The following is a 20,458-nucleotide window of genomic DNA, read 5'->3' as shown; positions in this document are numbered from 1 at the left end:
ATCCCACCCCTTAATCCTGCTCTTCCTCTCTTCCTCCACCCCTCCCCTATTTCTGCCTCCATTCCTTCACCCCTCCCTTATTTCTGCCTCCCTTCCTCCACCCCTCCACCCTCCCCTATTTCTGCCTCCCTTCCTCCACCCCTTCACCCCTCCCTTATTTCTGCCTCCCTTCCTCCACCCCTCCACCCCTCCCCTATTTCTGCCTCCCTTCCTCCACCCCTTCACTTCACCCCTCCCTTATTTCTGCCTCCCTTCCTCCACCCCTTCACCCCTCCCTTATTTCTGCCTCCCTTCCTCCACCCCTCCACCCCTCCCCTATTTCTGCCTCCCTTCCTCCACCCCTTCACCCCTCCCTTATTTCTTCTGCCTCCCTTCCTCCACCCTCCACCCCTCCCTTATTCCTCCCTCCCTCCCTCTGTCTTGTTACCTTTGTTCCCCAGGAGCATGAGCACCACATCCTGCTGGGTGTACTCGTGGATCTCTGTCAGCCAGGCCTGGAGATGGAGAGAGGGAAAAGAGGAGAGGAGGACAGTGAATAGAGAAAACACTGTGCTGAACAGGAGGGGCTGTTCCTCCTTCCTCCCTGTTCTGTCCAACTGTCTTTTCCAGTTCAAGTTTAGCAGTCCCCTGGGTTGCTGTCAGTGCTCAAACCACAGCCTCCCCTGGGATCTGCTGCGATATGACAGCCTTCACACACACACACACATAGCATGCACACTATACACACTCGAGTAATGTTTTTATTTATTTTGCTGTCTCGGCCTGTCAGTTTTACTTAGCATGAAGCAAGGATCTCGCTCCATCACTCTCCAGGTAAGGGTTTAACACTGCAAAGCACTGCTGTATCAGTGTCCACTGCGATACCATACAGTTGTGTGTGTGTGTGAGAGAGAGAGAGAGAGAGAGAGAGAGAGAGAGAGAGAGAGAGAGAGAGAGAGAGAGAGAGAGAGAGAGAGAGAGAATCTGGATGTAATAACCCAATATAATTCCATCTCCCAGGTGATAACAGAGATGAGCCAGAGGCTGTAGGTGAGCGATGAGGGATTAAGGAGTAGGGATTAGGGATGAGGAATTCTGAAAAACTGTAGCACATGGATTGGCATGAACTGAAACATTAAATGGAGAGAATGTTGTGGGTGCAAGTGGGAAGAAGAGAGTGAGACAGAGGGAAAGAGAGAGAGAGACAGAGAGAGAGAGAGACAGAGAGAGAGAGAGAGAGAGAGAAAGAGAGAGAGAGAGAGAGAGAGAGAGAGAGAGAGAGAGAGAGAGAGAGAGAGAGAGAGAGAGAGAGAGAGAGAGAGAGAGAGAGAGAGAGAGAGAGAGGAGAGAGAGAGAGAGAGAGAGAGAGAAAGATCAATATCAGCCTTCCAGATTAATGAAGCGATAGAAAGACTAAGAACACAACACAAAGGTGTGCAGTGAAACAGTGGCCATGTGTGTGTATGTGCAGTGTACAATACTGTACCTATGTGAGTGTATGCTTTGTGCAATGCATAGTGGAGTATGTGGGTTTTAAACATCCTGGGTGAGTCTTGGCAGAGGAGAGGTGGACTGGGTCCCTCTAAGTGCAGGAGGAACATGAGGATGGCTCCATTAGAGTCAACTACCCCCCTTATTGATTTACTGCACACACTGGGACCACAGTAGCTGTAGAAGGCTGCTATAGACTCTGGCTGTCCGGGAGCATTGAGGCTAGTCTATAGCTAACAGCACAGAGGAGAGAGAGTGCGAATCCATTACACAAATGCAGGCCCGATATGTGTGTTTGTGTGCGTGTTTGTGTGTGTGTATGTGTGTTAAGAGTTGGTGTTTTATGGGTTTGTAATATAACGAGACTACCCTTGGAAATAATAATTTCCTTTTTCACAAGAGAAGCACACATTTCTCAAACCGAGCAGCACAAAACAAAAGTCTTCTAACTCTGAATCTGGGTTTTTTCCCCCCAGGATGAGCAGCTGTCAGATCAGACTAAAGTAACTGATCAAAGATGCTGGGAGCAGAGAGACATGCAGTGCTCTGGAAGCTGCAGGCTGGGATCTGCAGGCTGGGAGCTGTGCTACAGACTGAATGAACATCCCCACACTGTAATACACATCCTCTGCACACACACACACACGTGCGTTTGTATCCACGTGTGTGCACACACTTTTATCTATTCTCTCCCACACACAGTAACTGTAATTGCACGCCTTATCACAAACACACAAGAAGTTGTACAAGTACTTCTGTGATATTCTCCTAGCCCCAGGGCTTTGTGTCAGTCTAGGTAAGTGCTTCAGAGTTCTAACTTCTGTTCAGGGTCACATACTGTACAGGCTGAGTTCTCAAACAACCAGAGCCCCATAGAGGCTGTTGCAAGTGGGTCTATTCAAAATCCATACTCTTGTATTTGACATTTGCAGCTACTTACAGTATGGTCTAACTGTGTTTTGTCCTGAAAGTTAAACATGTTCAAAACAGAGTTCCAGTCTCGTAAATTACTCTTCATCATACTGTAGCTTCACAAAGACCAAACTTCTCAGTGTGATGATGGGTTAGAAGCTGGTGTTGATGGAGCCTCCACCAGCCTCTCTCCACACCTTGTTACTGCAGCATCGAGAGGAGAAGAAGAAAGAGGGAAGCGTGAGGAAGACTTGTTTCATCTTTCAGAAAGTAGAACGATGAAACGGAGAGGTGAGGAGGATGAGAAGAGGCACAGCAGAGTCTGAGGAGGCTGGCTTTGAAGGTCTGTGAGTGTGTGTGCGTGTGTATGAGTGTGTGTGTGTGCACGTCTCCCTGCCTACTAGCATGCGTGCATGCAGAGAGTGCACTTTAATCTTTGACATACTAATGGGACATTCTGTGGCCTTTTTAGTTGGCTGACTCTGGGATTCTTTCTCAATCTAATGAAGTGTTGCTAGCATGTTAGCTAGGCTGTCTGAGGAGAAGAGATAGAAGATCTACAGTAGGTGTAAGGCTGGCCGTGACCGAGTAGGGAAGGGTACTGTTAAAAAAAACATGTGTGAATCACGAGGAAATAAGGAGAGGGAAAGAGGGGTGAGGATACAAGAGAGAATGAGAGACGCTCGAGACAAAAAGAGGGAAAGAGAGCATCGCGCCTGAGAGAAACCGATGGGAGAGATGATGTGCCAGAGAAAGAGAGAACGTAAAAGTTACAGTGGCCTTGTGTCATTTTGTTTCTCTCTTCCACTGGAGAGAGCCAATCAAAACGTAGCTTTCTTATACACATATTCACATTCAGTCACACTGATCCAACACACAACCCTCGTACACTCAGACAACCACACACCCATCAAATGATTATTTATTCACCCCAGTTTGCCTGTGCATGTGCAGTATAAATGAGTTCTGACTGAATATTCATCTTGTCTGTTTACTGTCCCCCTGAGTATGAGCGAATGTCTGCATGTATGTGTGTGTGTACTGTACGTGTGCATGTGTGTATGTGTGGTTAAGAGACACATACAACAGCTGAGAACAGCTGCAAGGTTACTGCTACTGGACAGTGAAGTCATAAAGATGCCAGATTCAGCTTTACTATCCCTTCACAGTATTTATGTGACATTCAAGTTGAACATGAAATACTGGATGTGTGCACTATATATGCGTGCGTGTGCACTCGTGTGTGAGTGTGTGTGAGGGTGATTGTGTGTGTGTCAGCAAGCATCTAATAACAAACTCAGCAGATGAAGGCAATCCCGTCACAATGGGAATATGACAAGCTCACCTCCAGTTAACAGCTTATAATAAATTATGTACATTATGCACCTATGTGTGTGTGTGTGTCCATTTTTATACATTGATGTCTCTTTACATTAGAGTTTCTCTATAATAATCTCTACCACTATCCAACTACTCCAAGAAATCCAAAGTTAAATATGAATGTGAATTGTACAAAATACTCACCAGTGGCTTCTGTGCAATGATGCTGAAATTATACACTGTGCTGTCCAATTCCATCTCTCTTACAAGCAACACTCATGCTTGCAGGTCACACACACGACAGTCTTATTAAAGTTGATCAATGGTAATCAGGGTGATTGAAGTGTAGAGAACAAAGCAGCCTGGCAGGGTGCACTAGTGTGTGTCTGTGTGTGTGTCTGTGTGTGTGTGTGTCTGTCTGTCTGTGTGTGTGTGTGTGTGTCTGTGTGTGTGTGTGTATGTATGCTATGCAGCAGGCTGCTGAACAGGTGTGCTCTCTCACCCGGCTCTAATCAGGTGTGACTACTACATGGATCTTGGCCCAATATCCCTCCCCTCCCACAACTACCACCCTCCTGCACCACACACACACACACACACACACGCACATACACACCTCTCTCTGTGCGTGTCCCTGTTCCAGCAGCAGCGTGCAGGACAGTGCTGCACCTTGACTGAGGTTCCTGCTGGAGGGGAAGCTTCCAGCCTTACCCCTCTTCCTTGCCAACATGTACAGACCAAACCATAACCCTCAGAAGAGGGAAAACAGGAATGCTACAAATGACCATTTTTAGTAGGTTATGAAGGGAGAATAATGAGCTAGAATTGGACAGAGACTGCAGACAGACAGGATAATCCACATCTGGACAGGAAAATCCGAAATTGGGACGGTAACTGGTGCTCTCATGCTTATTAGAGATGTGCTCCCCAGTCTGTCTCTTCTTCTGGAGGCGAGGCTACCCCACGGGCCCCGCCTGATGCAGGCGAGGCTACCCCACGGGCCCCGCCTGATGGAGGCAAGGCTACCCCACGGGCCCCCCCTGATGGCTTCACGGGACCTTCACTTCCTCTTTGAAGCCTCTGCAAGCTATTAGAGAGCATTAGAGCAACCAGGTCTCTTAGCCTTTAGATTTAGATTTAGATTATCCAGCCTTTCATCTGGATAAAGAGGACTCTGAGGCTGAGCGAACCCTGCCGAGGAGCAGGAGATGGGCCATAACAGCACAGTGTCATCTTGGTAAAAGTCTGTACAAAGGAAAGGCCAGGCCTGGGTTTAACCCAGCTAGTAATCTTTCAAATGACTAGCTTTTATATGCTTCAGATTCCATTTTTGTCAACATCATCACCATTGTTATCTAACTGTCCTATAATTCAATATGGCGGATGCAGTCCAAGTCCATTTGCTGTGATTCCCTCTGTTCAGGAGTGAGGATGGGTAGAGTGATAAACAGACAGATGAGAGAACAAGGGTCAGAAGTCAGGTGTGCTCTTACCTGGATGTTGTCAAAAGAGGCCTTGTTAGTAACATCGTACAAGAGGAGGAGAGCTGGGGAGAGAACACACACACGCATTAGCTGAATAAGCTTGTCAACAGTATTGATACCACCTCCTGGGCAGCTATGATATGAACGTTTTGGTGGCTTTTTTGTCCTTATAACAGTTACTGCTTCATTCGTTCCCCAACTTCTCCCTCCTCCCCTCCATTCACCAACTATGGCTGTTCGATGGCAATTTGTTCATTGATTAATTACATTTAGTCATTTAGCAGACACTCTTATCCAGAGCGACTTACAGTAAGTACAGGGACATTCTCCCCGGGGCAAGTAGGGTGAAGTGCCTTGCCCAAGGACACAACGTCATTTTTGCACGGCCGGGAATCGAACCAACAACCTTCTGATTAATAGCCCGATTCCCTAACCGCTCAGCCATCTGACTCCCTCCCTCTTCATATTTTGGTTTTTCTGAGGGACGGTTCTGTCACGGGTGCATAACAAGCTGTAACTACCGTGTAGATGGAAAGAAGGCCATTCTGAGAGAGAGAGAGAGAGAGAGAGAGAGAGAGAGAGAGAGAGAGAGAGAGAGAGAGAGAGAGAGAGCGGTGTGTGTGAGAGAGAGAGGTAGACATGTTCCAGTCCACCTGAGCAAAGCAGGCCCCAGGTCCGGTCTGAAAGGACATCTTTATCGCTCTCTCACAGACGTGGAAAAACATCTCTCTCCTCCACGTCCTCCCTCTATCCCACCCTTCATTACCTTGGTTACCATTCTGTGCGTGACCCACACATACACACGCATACACACAGTCCCGTTAAATCTGAATGTCTGTGTCTCTCTTTCACGCTTACCACAAACATTAGAAGATAAACTGAAGTGACAGCTAATACATTTTTGATATGATAGCTAATAAAACTTAAATGAGCTGATAAACCGCAGCTTCCATAGGAACCATCCAAGTCGATCATAACGGAGGTTTTCCTCTCTGGTAGCAGCAGTGCAGCAGAGAATGCTGTTACCTTAGGGTGGGCCTTAGGCTGAGGATGAAGATAAATGTGATGAAGATGATGTGTGTGTGTGTGTGTGTGTGTGTGTGTGTGTGTGTGTGTGTGTGTGTGTGTGTGTGTGTGTGTGTGTGTGTGTGAGAGAGTATGTGCTTTTGAGTGTGTGCAAGACAGATACTGAATGTTAGTAACACTCATGCCACTTCAAACTAGTGTCAGTCTAACTCTTTACCTCACAGTTTGAAACTGAATTGTCAAACCATAAACACCCCTTATTTTTAGTTATGAAGGAACAATGAATCCTCAGAAAATAGACTTTTCTGTCATGTTGACAGTATTTCAGTAAATAGTGAAATATTAGAGAATAAATAATAAACAATTTACGATGTTTTTATCTCATGTTTCAGGGCGTCAGTTTCCTAAACAAGTATATTACTCCCCCCCCCCCCCCCATATGTATGCAAGACAATGATTCTCCTTGAGTTCGGGGAAGAAGGACAGGAGGGGGAGGTTTAGATGGTGTCCATTTTGTGAGACAGGATCAATCATTGTGACAACTGCATTCCCTACTCCACTAGTACTGTGACAGTCAAGCTCATTAATATTGGAACTGGCTTCTCAGTCAGAATGTGTATGTTTGTGTGTGTGTGTGTGAGAGAGAGAGAGAGAGAGAGAGAGAGAGAGAGAGAGAGAGAGAGAGAGAGAGAGAGAGAGAGAGAGAGAGAGAGAGAGAGAGAGAGAGAGAGAGAGAGAGAAGAAAGAAAGACATGGTGAGAGATATATGTCCTTTACTAAAGTAAACAGTAGGGCAAGAAAGCATTAAAACAATATCAGTATCTTGTCTGTCTTTCACTTTTATTCAAATTTCTCCCACTTTCCTCCCTCCATGTCTTCCTCCATCAGCAGTGAGTAGGCTCCTCTCCCAAGGGGCCTGCTGGTTGGGATCCATAGGAGCCATTAGGGAAAGATGAAGGAAGAGGAGAAGGGAAGAGGAGGAGGAAAGAGGAGGAGGGAAGAGGAGGAGGTGTACAATGATAAATGAAATGAGAGGAGCAGGAAGGAAAGGGGGTGGAGGCTTTTAACGAGCCCTGTAGCAGTAAGCTAAAGGTCCCATGGGGACCAGTGGTCCATCTATCCATCTCCATCCCTCTTTCTCGACATAAGTTCGGTGTTCAGACTGCAAATGAGATGTGTCACATACATAGACCGGAGATGAAAATTCAAACAATCACCTGTTTGAAAATGGTTTTCTGACTGACTCGTGATTGAGAAATTAAAGAAAAACAACCGTCATATTGCAGAGCATGAGAAGGCTGAGAGCTGACATGCAGCCTGCGGACCTCCTGCCATGCAGCCAAGGCAACGGAAATAGAGCCATGTGCCTGGAGAGGGAGCAAAGAGCCCATGCTGTGACAGAGAGTGGACCAGGCTGACGGACACATTGACAGGTCCAGGGAGTAGGCTTCGCAGGGGGGTTTTGGGACGCACTGACACAGATGGGCCCAGACGATTGGTCCGGGCTCATCAAGAACCGTTTAGGAGCTAATTTCTTCTTCATGTTCTGTCTTGAAATGCTAGCCAGACTAGAGACCCTGGTACAGAAATGTAATCACACCCCAGAGAACTAGCCAACTGGAGGGCCAATGGGAAAGCCTCAGAGTCTAATGTGGGAGAGCATTCACACCTGCTCAGGTTGGCCCGCAGCAAACAATCTGTCAGTGCTCCACAGGGATGCTCTGGATGTGGCTCGATTACACTCACACAACACAACACACAAACGCACACACAGTATCTCACCGTGAGCGTCGCGGTAGTAGGCATGTGTGACACTACGGAAACGTTCCTGTCCAGCTGTGTCCCAGATCTGGAGAGGAGGACAAACATGAGGCCACCAGCAGCAGCAGCAGCAGCAGCAGCAGCAGCAGTAGCAGCAGCAGCATCACTAGCATCATTTTCCTCACCATTATCACCCCCCCAAAAAAATTCTAAACAATTCTCATTGTCTTCATCCTTAAACTGATTGTTGCAAACTTTTGTTAATTCAATCAAGTCTGTAGCCTAAACATCCCCTCTCCTAATCTCAACACAAACAGCTAATTACCTCGGCTCTTAATGGCCACAACCCGATTTCCTCATTAGATAGTAAGTTGCAATTAGTGTATTTGACATCTGTGATGACCGCTAACATCTATCTCTGTACACTCTGTAATTATAAAATGTTTGGTTGTAATTGATTGACTTGCATGAGAGTCTCTAGTCAGGCAGACGGATGCCATAATAAACGGATAGATTAACGATGGACTAATTAAATCCCTGTTAGGGAGGATTTCTTCTTTTGTCTCTCACTGAGGACTTGGGATGGCTTCTGGAAGGTCACGCTACAGTAGTGTGACAGTGTGATGTGTGACAGTGGCTAGTGTAGTGGGTAGTGGTTTGCAGTTTCTATGTAAACACAATACATAGAATATACACACGTACGAACAAACACACAAGCAAAAACTAGCCCCCTCCAGACACACACACACACAAACAAACACAAGGATTTCTCTTACCTGCAGTTTGACCTTCAGCGTGTCGATGTTCAAAACTTTATTCTGGAAAAACAAAGGAACAAATGTTGTGCTCAAATAGGGTTCTAGAATGACTGTGCTTGCAGTCTAATGACACTGTCTGGGAAAACTAACCAAAACAAGAAAATTAAGACACTGTTTTTGTATTTCTATTGAGGCCGGAAGCAACATATTCAGACATATACCTTCTTCCGCTTCAATTGCTGAACTATGATTGTCTTGGCGTTCATGCTGTGTTGAGCATCTCTGCATTTTCTTTAATCACTATTGTACTTTCTATGGCCTTGCGGCACACCCACAAACACGTGTTTATACGCATGCGTGCACACACTCTCGGACACACATACAGTACACACAGCTGCCTGTTTCTGAAGGTTTCATCACCTCAGTGCTAGCATAATACTCACAGCCAATGCAGCTGCTATCAGTCCAACACACACACACATGGTCGCAGCTGCCTTCCAAAACTAGTAGACTATCAGACATGGTGAGCCTTTATCGCTATGTCAACCCTGGGGCATGCACATATACAAACACACACATACACACACACACACACACACACACACACACACAGAGTAACCCACACTATAAACACATGCAGAGGAACATACACAAACACAGAAACACACACACCACAAACACACCTACAGAGTCCTACATCATCAAATCATATCCACAGAGACCATGTCAGCATAAAGGATCTAATGAATAAACATAAGTTTCCATCCCTTACCTTTCCAAACACACACACATTAGCTAGAGAGAGGCCGAGGGCAGAGCACAGCCAATCCACACAGCCTCGTCCCAGATCCACCTCTGCTCATTCGCAATGCATTTCATCCATATTGCATGGGGCAGTTACATTGAATGGGACCACTAACATGGATCAAATGCATCATACAAAATTCTCTCTTACATAAGGTGGATACAGTTCAGTTCTGGGAACTGGTCTTCTCACCTTTAGATATCTGCATGTGAAATCCCATGCTTTTATATTTCCACAAGCTCAACAGAAAATAGAAGTGAGCAGTTTGCTGTATAATACATGTCTTCTCACTTTCTTCCTGTTTCAATCTCTCTTACTCCTTCCCCCTCTCTCTCTACCAGTGAAGCAGCAGTGATTAGCCATGTCTTCTGAGAGTGGTTCTGTGTTCAAGGCTGCAGAGGGCAGAATAACTCTGTCTGAAGTATCAAATGCTCCAGACTCCCTTGTCTTCTCTTTGCAGCTCTGCTGAATGCATCACCAGGCACCCCTCTGACCACTTCAGTCTGTCCATGTCTCTCTGTCTGATCTCTTGTTCGTTCATTGAGACACCGAGGTATGCTTCTGTATCAGGACATGCAAAAGGACAGGAGCTGTTCCAGAGATCTGTCGCCTTCTTTCTCTCCGTTTCATTAGTGATGTTCATCTCATCAGTATGCCATTCTCTCTTCCTATAATGTAGATTAGGTGTCATGTAGAAGGCTCCATCACTGAAGAGACCTTGGTTTCTATGGCACTGCATATATAAAGATGAAATAAATCAATACATTTCTGTCATTCGAATGATGAGTGTGTGTGTGTCGCTCATCCAGAACTCTGCAGACTCTGGCTCCATCCCAGGATGCCCACAACCACTTCCTTGATGATGATGAAGCCTACTGTCGAAGCAAAACACCTGCACCGGTGCAAGAGAGGTGGGGGTGTTGTGTGTGTTCCCAATTTTTTTTACTGTTGGTTTAATTCCGTTTACATGAGAATGCAAATGTTCACAATCTCTCTATATATCTTCCTTTTACTCTGCGTGTTTTGTCGGGGGGTGTTGTGCGGAGGACACCACTGTGAGCACGGAGGAAACGTTGCAAACTTCAAGCTGTGAGGCGGCAATGCAAGGCATGGCTCTCCCTCCCTCTTTCAGTGTGAATATTTATTATGGCTGAGACCCTTCATATGAATCAGACAGCTGTCAATCAAATTCCAAATTCATTCCAGACCAACCCCCTATCTTAAATATGCATGAGGCAGAAAAAAGGCTGTTGTTTGGCCAGAGCTGTCTGACATGGCAGGCTGACAGACAGACATCCTGGGAACAACCAGGACAACCAGGGCACTGCACCAACCTGCACATAGAACTATATTATGTCGATCAGGTACGGTCGCTCTCTCTCTCGTTTTACATCCTACCACTATCATAAGAAAGCAAGGCATTTTCAGACACAGCTAATCCAATATTAGGAAGTTGACATTGAATGGTTGTACACTGACCTGTCTCTACTGCCTAATCCAACCTCTATGTCCAAATACATCCATCATGTCTATAAACCATCCTCAAAGAACTTAAGAAGTATAATATTGACCAAACCTGTGTTTAATAACACTCCATATCATACACGCAAGCACACGCACACACACACACACACACACACACACACACACACACAGAGTAAATAGAATGTCAGTAAGGTAATCCCACCTCAAATAACCTAATGGACTCACTGGACAACTATCTCATTAACACAACGCTAGTGCTGTGTTAGCCTCCAGTCTCCTACATAAATCCTGCAGGCCGCAGTAAGGCATTAGTCAGGGGTAATTAAATAACAGACACCCAGGGTAATTACAGCTGGTCCACAGAGACGCAATTATGTTACTGCTGCATGTAGGGATAGCGGGAAGAGGAGGAGGAGAGGTGAAATTGAGAGACCTGGCTCTCTTCTATCTATCTGTTTCTCCATCATGTACCACTACTCTCACTCGAACCTTTTCTCACCATTTAGGGTGACCAACCTTAAGATCGGTTGTTAGTACAGGTCATTTTGCAGTACGCTCTCATATATGTAGAACGGTACAAGGAGAGCAGCAGTCTAGGTCCTGGACTTTGTCCTCCCAGTTGTAGCACAAGGCAGTTGTTTTCCAGGCCAGGTGCAGGAGAGGCTGTGGCCTCCTATATCTTTTCTCGTTGCCTCCTCTTGTACCTCTGGGCAGGCCAGACCGAGGGCAGACTGCCATGTTAGCATAGCTCTGTGCCAAGGAAGGAAATGGACATGTGTGACTGATAACACGTCATAACAAACACTAATGCAAACAAGCATAGGCAGAATAACAGAGGTGGTGGGGTGGTGAAGATATATAACTTCTATTCTATTGTGCGGTGTTGTGTTTTAGATCAACTCTAGAGTGTTTCTTTGTGCCAGCCCAGTGCTGATCCTTCTATCCCAGCATGGACACGCACTCTTCTCCTGGCTCTGCTAACAGGACCAGCTTAGCCTGACTTTGTCTCCTCTCTTCCTCCTCTCATCCTCTTCTTCAGCCAAGGGTTCTTCAAAGATCCTTCATTTTATTTCTGAGCTTTTTATGATCTCTCTCTCTCTCTCTCTCCTATCTTTCAATCACAGCCCTTCTCTCTCTTGCCTTCCAGGCAACTTCTGTCTCTTGCGTCACTCACTTTGTTTGTAAATGCCTCTCCATCACAAACATACAGTACAATATATTGTAGTTAAAATGTTGAGCGATATCTGATTATGAACGATAGGAGAGCAAGAGACAGATGAGATATTTATAGAGACATCAGTATGAGGAAGAAATGGAGACTCATCAGTTACACAGTCTCTACCACGCTGTGTGTGTGTCTCTGCAGTCTCTACCACGCTGTGTGTGTGTGTCGCCATGTGGATACACTTCCTCTAATATGGATTAATGTGACACTCACGCTGTCATTATTTACAGATATTTTCACTTTTCAAGAGAATTATGTAACTGAATTAGGGGATACAGCATGAGTAAGTGTGTGAGTCTATATAAGTATGGGCATGCATCTGAGTGTGACTGTGTGTGTGTGTGACTGTGGGTGGGGAAGGGGGGGGGGTGTAAGAGAATAAAGCATGCAAGTATGACTGCATATCTGTAAGACAGCATAAGCTCTGGAAACAGAGTGGAACCAGAAACATGGAGGAAGACCATTGGGACACACATTACTGACTGTTTGTGTTAAATCCTATCTCCATCCTTTCTCTCTCTGCTTTCTCTCTCCACCAGTGTGTGGCTGTTTCAAAGGGTTTGAGAAATATACTTTGTATCAAAGTGTGTCTTGCTGTCTGTCTGTATTTTGTCTGTCTGTATATCTATCTGTATATCTGTCTGTTTATCCCTCACCCTCTCTCTCTAGTTTGGGAGCTGCCAAGACATGCACCTGAACCCTGGTATTTCAAGTTTTTTATGTTTGAAATTGTTCAAATTGTTCAACTCTGAAAGCCTGACCTCTCATTTGTCGTCAAAGCCCTGTACAACATATTTTCTGCAAAACAAAACTCATGATAGTCCAGTGCATACAGCACACACACACACACAGAAAATGTAATAGCAGGATGGACCTCACAATCCAGACTCAAATCAAATTCAATCAGACCAGAAAATGATATCTGCAGGGAACGCATACAAACAAATGAAGGTTCTTGGGTGGGATCCATACTTACTTTTGGGAGTAAATACATTTTCATCATGTTGGGCTCTGTGAAAATGACTAGGTGAAAGAGTTTGGAACCGCAGGCGGAACGAGAGTACTGTATTGTCTCATGCTCTGAGGTACACACCACTCCAGGCAAAAAAACGATTTGCTACGTGGCTCATGCAATTGATCCGGAAGTCAGTGAGACCGACGCCAACATGTGGGTGGAATAATTTAATCATTGGGTTGATCCCTGTACCCAGTTAGGTGACTAACCAACCCATGGCGATATTGTACAGAAATTAACATTCCACAAAGGAAGTACTGAATTTTGGGGGTCTGTACCCGCTCTCCGAACTATGTCTACATCTGAAAGACATTTTCATGCACCCAATGTTCTTTCTATTACAACTCAGGACATTGACAGCATTGATTAAAAGATGTATTGTCGTAGATGGGTGGGGGCTATGTACAGTATGGCGTGGTCAGTCAGGTCTTTAATGGATAATCACTGTCTCCTGTCAACCACCCGTAACACACACACATCCATAACTCGCGTTGCTTATTCTATGGAAACGTTCTGAAATGTACGCAGAACTCGCCTGAGGTGACATGAAATACAGCAAAGGAGCAGATCGTTACCCATTTGAGAGCTGTGTTACTAAAGTGGGAAAGCATTGCCCTAAGACTGACGATGGAAAAATGGAAATGTAAAATGGCTCCTCCTGCTTGGCTTTTCTGGTGGGATGATTGGTGGATATCATTACTATGGGATCATTGTTGATTAATCGTGCCTGTAGGTAGGCAGATGGGTCATTGCATCATTCCCCTCTGAGACGCAGGCTCGTTAATCGATCACTTAGCCTGCCTTCCCCACCCTGATGAAAGACTGTAGGTTAAACACCTGGAGTTGATCCACACACACAAAACATGTGACATACATACACACAAGTGCATACTAACACACACATAATACACACAAAAAATGCTCTGTGACTGTTAGATGGAAACACGTAAGCCTTGACAGGTGGGTATCTGGCCAGGTTGTTGCGTATTCAGCAGGAAAGACATTCTCAATAATGTTGAGAATAAATAACACAGATAGACTTTCGTAACATTGATGTAGATGTAACATCTACCTCCCTCCCGTTTAACTCCAAGTGGGATCACACACACATGCAGCCCTGTCACCTGCCTGTCGTTACTGTGATGTGGCGGAAGCTGTTTGAAAGGGTTCTTTAAACAGTGTTGCCTGGTGGCAGTGCTGCTTAGCACCACGCCACCAGCATACTAAACACCTCGGAGCTACACACCTCCAGGCAGCCTAACCCCCCCCAAGGTCCAGACCACCCTCACCCACACACCAGAGCCCCTCGCTGGGCTTGTCCCCACTCTCTTATCTCTGCTTCTTGATTCTAGTCACACTTTTTTCGTTTTTTGACTATGTATATTTTTTCTTGAGTTATTTGGTGAACCAGTTAACAGTCGGTCAATCAGCCAGCCAGCCAAGCAACAACTAGCAAAGAGCTGATGCTTCACATACAGAACTGCCAGGCTGTTCTGTATGTGAGAAGGAGAGGAGACAGAGAGACTAAAAGAAAGGCTGTGAGAAAGAAAGAGAGAGAGTGATCTCGATCCATAGGAGTCATTGTCTCCTGTTATGAGGGGCCACAGAGGGTGACTTACATAAGCGTGAACCCATGAACACATCATCAACGAGAGCAGACCTTCAGAGGAATAACCAAGAACCTGAATACCAACGATCTCTTATGTAACCTAAGCTCACCGACACTAAAGTATGTCCTTGAAATCCAGCACGATCCACAGTTCTCCCTCGGTGCCGTGTGAGTCTCATCCCCTCTCTATTCATCTTTGACTGAGCGGCATAAGTGGTTGCATACGGTACCTTGAAGTGCTCCACTTGAATAGGTCAGCCTTTCACATTATCATACAGGACTATTCAAGTCAAGCTGGATACAAGCAGCTGATGTGTGAATTGACAAACAGCCTCGAGCCTCCGAGTGTATCGCCTGTGGTACCCAGGCTGGAGTGTTGCTATTCCTTCCCCCCATCTCGACAGACAAACATGATGATGATTAGGATGAAGGTGATGACGGTGATGAAGATAATAAAGATGATAAGGATGATTATACTGATGATAATGAGGTTGTTGATGATGGCGGCCCGCCTGGTCTACAATCTACCCAGACGCTCCCATGTTACCCCGCTCCTCATCTCTCTCCACTGGCTACCTATCATGGCCCGTATCAGATTCAAGACCCTGGTATTGACCTTCCGAGCAGTGAACGGGACTGCACCCGTCTACATCAAGTCTCTCCTGCAGCCTTACACCCCCACCCGTCACCTACGGTCTTCTTCAGACAACCGCCTGGTGGTCCCACCGCTCAAGACCGCCCGGTCCCAACACAAGCTCTTCTCCTGTCTGGCCCCCCAGTGGTGGAATCAACTCCCCACCTCCATCAGAGACACTGACTGTCTCTCCACCTTCAAGAAAAGGCTCAAGACGCACTTGTTCCAGGAGTACAACGGTACTTAGGAATGGTTCGCTTGACCTGATGTTAGTTTCCTCAAGGATCACAATGACTCTTGCTTAGAGACTTGTTGCTCTTGTGGTTAGTGGTAACTGACTTAAATTTTTGTACTCGCTGTGATATATTGTTTTTATTATTGTTGCTTGCTTTTTTCCACAGGTACACTTGCACTTATAGCAGTTCATGTTGTTTAATTGTAACTTGTTTAACTACATGCTCTTATGGTTCTTCCCTTTGGCACTTATTTTGGTTGTTCACAATGTGTGCTCCATGTTTTGGCTACTCGCAATGTTTTGTGGCTATCTCGTTGTTATGATCAGTGACCTATGCACTTTGTAAAGCTCTCTCTTGGAAGTCGCTTTGGATAAAAGCGTCTGCTAAATGAATAAATGTAAATGTAAATGATGAGGAAGAAGATGCTGATGATAATGATGATAATGATACTGAATATGATTATGACAATCATGATGATGATAATAATGAAGATGGTGATTAAAACTGGAGCATGGCTTTCCTGGAGAGCTCCATCTCAGATGAACCCAAAGATGACTCAGGGCTATCTGGAATCCCAACACATCTTTACATAACCCACATATGGTTACATTTACATTTAGTCATTTAGCAGATGGTTATGTAAAGTAATGATACGTTGAACTTCATTTATGCCGACTGTTTATTCATTGAATGGGCACAGTTCAGATTGTATATCAAGTTAGGTCATGCTGTACATAAACAGTGATACACAAACAAATACACATGCACACACAGACAAACAGAAACTCGACTCTCTTTCCACTCTCGAACACACACACACACGCACACACACACACAAAAGGCAGCAGCAGAGATATTTTCCAGTAGCTGAATCCATTAAGGAGCACAGAAGGTTTTTGCTCTGCTGCCTCAGTACCTACAGGCAGCAGATCAGCGATGTATGACGGAGTGTGTGTGTGTGTGTGTTTGCGTACATGTGTGTCCTTTACCAAGAGTCTGTAACAGTGTAACCAAGAGAAGACAGAATGTCCTGTGTGTGAGGTCAAGCTCTGGGGGGAAGAGAACTGATGGAACCTCTCAGTATGTCTCTCTGAATTCTGCTGAGTGTTTTCTATCTCTATAAGTTTGAGTGTGTGTTGGTCAGAGAGGTCACACTGTCTGTTCCCAGGAGGATTACCGAGCCAAATCCATCAAATCTGAGGTGACCTCATCTCTATGACCCCTTTGGAAAGCAGATGCCTGCATCGTCACGAAAACGCAGACCATGTTTCTTGATGTGCATGTGCACATCCACATGTGTGCATGTGTGTGTGTGTTTAGAATGTGTGTTTAGGATTAGAAAATCGAGTCACGGATCAATCTCTCTGTTTACTGTAGGTCTTTAGTGTCTGCTGTGCAGACACTAAAGACCTACATGCCCATGCTACACCACGGCACACTAACCCCCCCAACTCAGCAGACTGAGACTGATATCTAGTAGCACCTTAACTCTCACCCTGTCCTTGTCTGGACTGGAACAGTTCAATAGTACGTTTGTGAGAGGGGCCCAATGGTGGTAGTTGTAGTTCTATTATATTGTGTTAGTTAGACATGATATCGTATAGGGAATGTTACTTGGAATTCTGCTCATTTCTCTCTCCATCCCAGAGGATCTAGTTAATAACTGCAGTAAAATAACACCTTCTTTTCACCCCCCTCCAAGGCCACCCCTTGTGTGCTGTGCCCGAAAGGGCTTTTCTGAGTATATATTTTTTTTCTGTGTATGACATTAAACCAAAATACACCCACTCACGTGTAAATACATGACAGAGAGTGAAAGAGTGAGAGGATTGAGTCAATCACACAATCAATCTTTGAACTAATGGATGAGAGGAGGACAGAAATCAAAGCCTTTCACACTTGTGAGCCAGAGCAATGAATCATTACAGGAATGATTTATCCAACTGTATAGAGAGAGAAAAGGCTGAGAGGGGAGGTGTGGAGGGAAGAGGCTGAGAGGGGAGATAAGGAGGAAGAGAGGGCAGGTATAGAGCGAAGAGACTGAGAGGGGAGGTGCAGTAGTAAATAACACCAGGTACCAGATGTTGCCAGGCTAACTGTGTACCTCATGAATATTGGTACCGATTGGCCAGCAGAGTAATAATAGTGTTGGCATTACCTCCAGCTTACACTAAGACAAGGAAGGGATGGAATAGTACCTACCTACAATTGGGTCTTAACTCCCACAACAATGACAAACTAAACCTGTTAACCCTTGTGTTCTCCTCGGGTCGTTCTGACCCATCAGTCATTGTGACCCACCGTCGTATTGCGACAACTTTACCGCATACAAAAACAAAGTGAAGCATTTTCTTTTAACCGTTGGGCTGTCTCAGACCCCCCACATTGCGAAGGTTAAAAGAAAATTATTTTTATTTGTTTTTGTATTGGGTAAAATTGGGTAAACACAACGATGATTCGTTATGAACCTTTGGGTCATGTGACCCGAAGGCAGCACGAGGGTTAATTGCCTTTGAGTTTGCCAACACAGTCCCCTGGATGTCATCCCCAGTAATGGGTTTGCAGTTTGCAGTAAAAACGATAAGCCAATCAATAAAAAGGTCACCAAACATTACATTATCTAAGATCACATTGTCTTTTACCAGGGGGGAGACCAACCATTGTTACTTCACATGGAGCATTGATGATGACATCCAATAAAGAGTAGTGTGTGTGTGTGTTTGTGTACTTACCCTGAAGTCAATGCCCACGGTGGAGATGAAGCTCCCTGCCAGGAAGGCTCCATCTTTGAAGCGGACCAGCAGACAGGTCTTCCCTACACCAGAGTCTCCAACCAACATCACCTGGAGGGAATGAGGAACACACACCATCATCTACCAGGACAGGAGGAACAGGCAGGAGAAAGAGAGAAAGAGACAGAGAATCTTAGATGAAAACTAAGAGTTAGTCAAAGAGAGAATGAAAAGGACATGACACACAGAAAGGAAGAGGCACGGGAATGTAAGGACAGGAGGACAGTGAGAAATGGCTGGGATACTTTTGATGTAGAGGTAGATATTTTGTAAATGAGGCTTTGCTGTCTGTTAAAGTGCTTAAAACGTTCTCAAAATGGCCTTTGCTTATTACAGTGTGGTATGGGTATATATATATCTGACTAGTACTCAAATAGTACTCAAAACAACATAGTACTCAAATTCTAGATTTACATTTAGTCATTTAGCAGACGCTCTTATCCAGAGCGACTTACAGTATAGGGACATTCTCCCCGAGGCAAGTAGGGTGAAGTGCCTTGCCCAAGGACACAACGTTGCACGGCCGAGAATCGAACCAACCTTCTGACTAATAGCCCAACTCCCTAACCGCTCAGCCATCTGACCCCCCAGATCAGTGGAAGATACGGGTTCTCATTTAAGATTAAATGTAACCCCAAGTTGGGGGACAATGGAATTACACAAACTGCTCACCACCTATTCAGTGTAAATATTGTCGTATGTTTTAAGTAATTTTTGTATATTTCATAGAATAGTTTTTAGGCACCTATAGTAACATATACTAACACTAAGTCCGTGTTTGCTCTTGCTGCGTTGGCAGTGCATGTGAGGCGCGTATTGTTGACACAGCTGAGAAGGAAACGGACAGTTTGAAAACAGTTGTTCAGGTTAAACTGCCTCACTATTGTCTTGCGTTTATTTACTGGGCAGCCTACTAATGTGCAACGTTTATTCATGCTGCGAATAGGAGTGGGTAGTTATGTTTGTGTAAACACTGCATCTTACCTTGAAGGCGACATCATAAAACTCCCCGCTGTTGCTGATGGAGGGCCGGCTAGGGTAGACCACACCGTTGGTGGGAGCAGCGGCCAGTCCCTTTCCACTCTTCCCGCTGCTGTCTTTGGTGCTGCTCGGAGATGCGCTGCGACTCTTCGAGCTCCCCTTCCCTTTTGCCGCCTTCTTTCTGGACATGGCTCGCTGCAATCGTTAAATTACTCCCGCGAATTGATATAAATTATGTGCTATTGGTAGTCTTATCTTAGTCTATATTTGCTTTCAAAGATCGGTTTGAATGAGATAACTTTTTACCTTTGTGTCAAAATCATGACTGCACGGAGACAGTCTAATGTTCGTTCCCCTTTAAAATTGGTAGTTTCAACTGTCACAGCGCACCTATGACAGCAGCTTTCCTTGTGGAACCTCCACAGGGCTACAGCATTACAACAGTCCAACGGTGCAGTTGCAGGTGTCAACACATGGTCAATATCTCTCTACCCCTCTCTCTTTCTAGGTTCGCACCGAATGTAACCGCACAGTGGTGTTTACAATGCGCTCCAGAAGATAATACCATCGCTCTACAACTTGTCAAAGCAGTGGTGCGTTTAAAGCAACAGTGCCGTTTTACTCCGCGTTGGCTCTGTGGTCACGTAGGGTCATTCGATGGCTGAAAAGTACACCAACTTATAAAACTAGTTCAAATGATAAAATATCGACTATTAATATTAATGTGCTTGAGATGTATGGAGTCAACCTGAGGTTAAAAATATTTTACAGCATACAATATCTAAATCCTCCCTTCAAGAGAACACATCTACCTCTAACCTCCCCAGACACATTTAAACCACAGTGACTAATATCAAGTGATTTATGTAAGCTCAAGCACAATGTAAGACTCACACTCATTATACTGACAAGTGCCCTCTACATCCAGGTAGAGCGTCTCCCAGC

The 20,458-nt window shown here is 45.2% G+C and overlaps 1 protein-coding gene across 1 annotated transcript; it reads right to left on the bottom strand.

Annotated features, from left to right (window-relative positions):
• Window positions 1-419: 419 nt before the first annotated feature.
• On the bottom strand, window positions 420-20,188 carry LOC134031365 (ras-related protein Rab-26-like; the record flags this gene model as incomplete). The annotated part of the gene is made up of 6 exons (XM_062474964.1): window positions 19,517-20,188; window positions 18,473-18,583; window positions 8,750-8,791; window positions 7,995-8,061; window positions 5,196-5,248; window positions 420-494 (listed from the first exon to the last, which is right to left on the bottom strand). Coding segments are annotated over exons 1-6 (534 nt in total), but the record flags the coding sequence as incomplete, so codon positions are not given.
• Window positions 20,189-20,458: the final 270 nt, after the last annotated feature.

This window comes from Osmerus eperlanus, chromosome 12, assembly GCF_963692335.1.
Source record: "Osmerus eperlanus chromosome 12, fOsmEpe2.1, whole genome shotgun sequence".
In the NCBI taxonomy this organism is placed as follows: domain Eukaryota; kingdom Metazoa; phylum Chordata; class Actinopteri; order Osmeriformes; family Osmeridae; genus Osmerus; species Osmerus eperlanus.
This window is presented reverse-complemented; position numbering and strand designations above follow the sequence as displayed.